The sequence below is a fragment of the Chenopodium album genome, chromosome 1 (assembly GCF_948465745.1).
Source record: "Chenopodium album chromosome 1, dcCheAlbu1.1, whole genome shotgun sequence".
NCBI classification, from domain to species: Eukaryota; Viridiplantae; Streptophyta; class Magnoliopsida; order Caryophyllales; family Amaranthaceae; genus Chenopodium; species Chenopodium album.
In genome coordinates, this window is record NC_137834.1 from 17,029,721 (window position 1) to 17,034,755 (window position 5,035).

General features: G+C 33.4%; 1 protein-coding gene across 2 annotated transcripts; it reads right to left on the reverse strand.

The window, feature by feature from the left end:
• Nucleotides 1–1,162: 1,162 nt before the first annotated feature.
• On the reverse strand, nt 1,163–4,736 carry LOC145568307 (uncharacterized). Of its 2 annotated transcripts, XM_081627770.1 has the most exons (4): nt 4,438–4,736; nt 3,549–3,620; nt 2,215–2,325; nt 1,163–1,827 (listed from the first exon to the last, which is right to left on the reverse strand). In XM_081627770.1, exons 2-4 carry the CDS (start codon nt 3,585–3,587, stop codon nt 1,366–1,368), a joined length of 612 nt encoding a protein of 203 aa, XP_081483896.1. In that variant the 5' UTR covers nt 3,588–3,620; nt 4,438–4,736; the 3' UTR covers nt 1,163–1,365. The 2 variants fall into 2 exon arrangements, with proteins under 2 accessions (XP_081483896.1, XP_081483956.1); XM_081627830.1 differs by lacking the exon at nt 2,215–2,325.
• Nucleotides 4,737–5,035: the final 299 nt, after the last annotated feature.

Genomic DNA, 5,035 nt, shown 5'->3' on the forward strand with positions numbered 1-5,035 from the left:
TCTCTATTTCAATTATTTAATTTAATTGTTTGATTATTATTTTCCTTGAAGTTACTAACGTGTGTATTTTGTTATTAGAAAGAGGTACGAGGCATCAAAGTAAGTACTTTAATGGTTTTAATTGATATTATGATGTAGAAATCATGTTTAAATTGTTATTATTGATTCCTAGTGTCATGTCTAGGGTAATTTTAATATTAAATATGATTGTTACGATGCTTCTTACGTTCTTCCTAATATTTATGATTGTTAGTATTATGTTAGGGTTAAAGATTTGATTTTTATTGCTTAGTGACATGCTAGGGTTTGTTATTAATCTTGTTAGTATGATGCCTAGGATCTTGCTATTTTTATTGTGCTTTAATATTAACATGAACATGATTATGATTATAATTGTTATAATTTAGGATGATTATGAATATTATTATTATTATTTTATGATTATGTTGCTTGATTATTTTTATTGTTATTGCTTGATCACACCTTTATTGCATGTTTAAAGGGAATTAGTACTTGTAACCACGTTTAATAAGATACACTACAAGAAAAAGGGTAATTAGCGACGGCCAAAGTAGTCGCAAATCCGTCGCAAAAATGGATTTGCGACGGATTTGCGACTACTTTGGTTCGTTGCCAAAGGCCTCGTCGCAAATCCTTTTTTGCGACTAATTTTTGCACAGTCGCAAATTTAGCGACGGATTTGCAACGCCTTTGCAACTACCATTTAGCGACTAACTTTCAAATTTTAGCAACTAAATTATTGTCCGTCGTAAAATATTTGCGACGGATTAGCAACTACTTAGACCAATGTTGTAAGACTACTTTTGCGACGGATTAGCGACTACAAGACCAAACTTTTGCGACTATGAGACTAAACTTTTGCGACTACGGAGACTAGTTTAATTGCAATGGATTTGCGACTACTGAGACTAATGTTTTTTGCGATGGATTAGCAACTACTTACGAAACAAATTTTTGCGACTACAAACTAATTATTTGTGACAGATTAGCGACTACTGAGACTAATGATTTTGCAACTAACCAATCAGTCTCTAAACCAAATTTGCAATCGCTAAATATTTGCGACTGACGATCAATATTTGAGACCATAATTTAGCGACAAGCAATATCAATCACAAAAAAAAAGGTACCCACGCATAAATTCAAATAACCAAAATGTTAATTTTATTCAAATATCCAAAATATCAATCAATTTTGTATCAATGTATTAAAAAACAATATTTAACTCATAAGACTAATTGTTCCAAAAGTCACCTCCCATATAAAAAAAAGCTACTTCAAACAAGAATTAATGACAATGTAAAAGACCAGTTGTTCATAAAATTACCACCAAGAAAATAAAAATCACTTAGTTGTATCACGAGAGCGGGTGACTGCAGGCGTAAGAGGCTTATAAGGACGGTAAACTTGTTTTACAAGTGATGTCATTTCCTGCAATGTTTTTTGCATAGTTAATTTTTCCTTCTTCCATGTAGCTTTTTCGATCTCATGATTTTCGACGAATTCCTTAGCACATTTTAAGCTCTCTGCCGCTATTTTTTGGCTTTCTTCTACCTTGTTATGGTTTTCTTCTGCCATCTTCTTTAGTTCGTCAACTTGAGAATTTAATTGAGAAATCATGGAAGGAGTGGAAGATGATGCAGTAGATTGAGAAGTAGGATCACTCTTGTAATACATTTGTGAAGCACTCCCTAAACCGTAGACTTTTCCTTTCTTTTGCCCACCTACAACCTCCAAATAGACTTTGTCGGGGTTTATCTCAATTCCTTTGTTCTTATATTCCTCAAGTTTTTCCATATATTCTCCCTGCATTAAGATATGTATTAGTAAATATGATCTCAAATGTTAAAACTTAAAAAGACTAAAAACATCAAAAAAAAAAAAAAAAGTTAAAAAAAAAAATGCAACACTTATGGCAAAATAATTTATGTAAGCAGTTATTAGTAAAAATTTTGGCAGAGTCTCCTTTGTAAATTGAAGAATCCCCTCCTATAGGGTATGACTTCAAAATAAACCTGTCTCAATTCACATTGTGCCATACCACATTAATCATATGATTAATGTCGGCAAATCATTCTCATCCTCCAACTCAATCACACAAACAAATAAACAATCTATAATATCTCCAAACATTAACTGCCACATATATATTTTTTTTTGTAATCTTAGCAAAATATAGAAGTATACTCATACCATGACTTTTTGAGACTTGTCACCCATCAATTCAACTTCATCATTGCCCACACAAACAGAGTGAGTGCTCTCATAAACTTCAGTTGGTAAAATTCCATCCTTTTTCTTTGCCTTGTATTAGAAGAAGTTGTTAGCACTAATAAAAATACAACAAAATTTTCTACTTGCTTCAATCTTATATAAAATCATAAGTTTGCTGCTAAAATCATACACTTACCACTTTTTTAACCACTTTAGGAGTAGATATGCTACCTTGGCGATGGCCAGGGTCAAACTTCTCTAATGTTTGGCCAGATAACCGATTATCTCTTGCTTGGTTAGAACGTTTCAGAAAATCAGGATGCTTACTCTTATTTATGAATTCAGCTCGAACAGTGTCAGGCCATGGGCTAACATGTTCGAGGAATCGGATGCCTCTATCCCAGACAGTGTTTAGACTTTCTGTGATGACTCAGCAACCGTGGGTTGTGAACAATAGGAAGAGGCGTAAACCAGCAGTAGCAAACCAATGCAAGGCAAAGGAGCCAGACAGTCAGCCAAGCAAACAGACAGACCAATGCAACCAGAAAGAGACCAGTTGGGAGATAGAAGACAAGCTACTTAAGGAAGTCTCAGAGGTTAAGAGAAAGAGTCAACCTTGAAATTTTGGAGGGAAAAAAAAAAAGAAAAGCAGATTAGCAAAAGAACTAGAAGACAAACATCATTAAGAGATTACTTCTAACTTGTTTTGTATATATAAAGAATAGGGGAGGAAAGGAAGAGTATGTCTTTTGAATATTGAAATTGTGAAAGTGAGATTGACAGCCTCAAGTTGTTAGGGAGAGTGATAACCTTAAGTTATTTTTGGTAGAGAGTGATAGGCTAAAGCTATAAGCTAATTGTGTTCTTGTAATTTTCAATTGTTAATGAAAAGTAATCTTTTGCTTGCTGCCCCCTTGAGTGTGTGTTGTGTGCGTGAGTAAGTTCAATTCATAACGCCTTCTCTTATAGCTTGTAACTCAGCGGAAGCAGCCCTTACAGTCTTGATTTTCATGGAGTAGCATAATGTGAATTATATGCTATTACCTTTAAGTTATCACAGGTTGGTATATCTTTGTATTGTTCATAAATTGAAAACAGTTCCAACAATTCATGTCAAAACAATATGCATGCTACAAACACATCAAGTTTATATTACAAAATATATACAAGTTAACAAACAGTCAAGCATGAAGCTTTTCATATTCCTCTGTTGTAAACAATCCACTTAGCATATAATATATTATCAAAGCAATATTCACCTTAATTAAATCTATAATTCCATTCAAAAGAATCTATAGAGCAAAATGAATTACCTGGATCGTCACAAGGACTCTTGCTGATGGTATCATCATGATACATGGTGTAGCAAATTTAGCTATAGTTTCCTGATAATACATAGAAAATAACCAAAATTACAATGTACTCAAGATAAATTGAAAAAAGATGACAATTAAGAAGAAATTGAAAATAACCAAAATTACAATGTACTCAAGATAAATTTTCAAGTTCTTCACTTTTTCCTAGATGCATCACTCCATACTCCATGCTAAATTAAATTAAACTAAAATACACTAAATTAAATCAAAACACTATAAATCAAACAAAATCTAAGATTTGAACTAGAAATTATGCAAAAGAACCCTAAATTTGGAATTTAAATGGGAAAGTTTAAAGAAGCTCATACCAACAACACCAATCAAAACACTTCAAATTATCTTAACCATAGTAGCACAAAGAACAACATATACAAGGACTCTAACTCCTTAAATAGGTTCTGCCAGAGACTTATAAAATAATGATTTAGCATACATAATTCAATTTTTGTATTCTTTTATCAGATTTCTAGAATAAGATTTCTAAAAACAAGCAAAAATCCACTATAACTCACCTAAAGAGCATTTTAATTCCCAGTTTAATTCCGAGCATTTTAATTCCCACAATTTCAGATAGAATTGATAATAACATATTAGCTAAAATATTCATAAACATACCAATCAGATGATGGGAATTTAAATTAAAAATCCGAATTTTAAAAAACTTGGAACAAAATTAGTGTCAAATGGAAGGAAAAATTAATTCGCAGAAACTAGAAGGAAAAATTAATTTGCAGAATTAAGGAATGGAAATTGTTGTGTTCGCAGTTTTTAAAAATTTCTGCGAATTTTAAAAAATAATTCGCATAAAAAAAAAAAAAGAACGAACCTTGAATGGAATGATAGGAAGAGCAGGCGGTTGCCCAGCGTGACAACGACGACGTAACGTCACTAACGAGTGACTTGTTCTGGTGGAGCGACTGTGAGAGCGAGAGAGTGAAGCCGCGAGCAACCGTCTGGAGTTGTGATGGTGAGAGTTTCGCTGGATTAGAGCGTCGGAAGCACCGTCGACGGCGGCAAATATTTGAGAGCGACGAACTTCAGTATTTGGTTAGAGATTGCGAGAGCGAGGAAGCTGTAGCCGCTCAATCGGAATCGGATTCCGGCGTCAAAGAGCTTTGGATGAGTGATTTCGTTAACGCGACGGAAGGTGATGATGTGGTGGCTGATGAAGAGGTTTGGATGAGTGATTTCGGCACCGCCGATGAAGATAGTGGTGGTATTTGCGGCCGGAGGTGAAAAGATAGTGAGAGGCGGTTTGAGGAAATGAAAATAAGGTTTGGGTTTTCTCTTTGCCGAGTTTTTAGATTTTTTTTTATTTTTTTTTTTTTTTAACCTGACTTTGAAAATAGATGTTTTTTTTATTTAACTAAAAAAAGGAGAGACCACTTTTGTAAATAAATGGTCTCTCTTTTATTTATTTACTA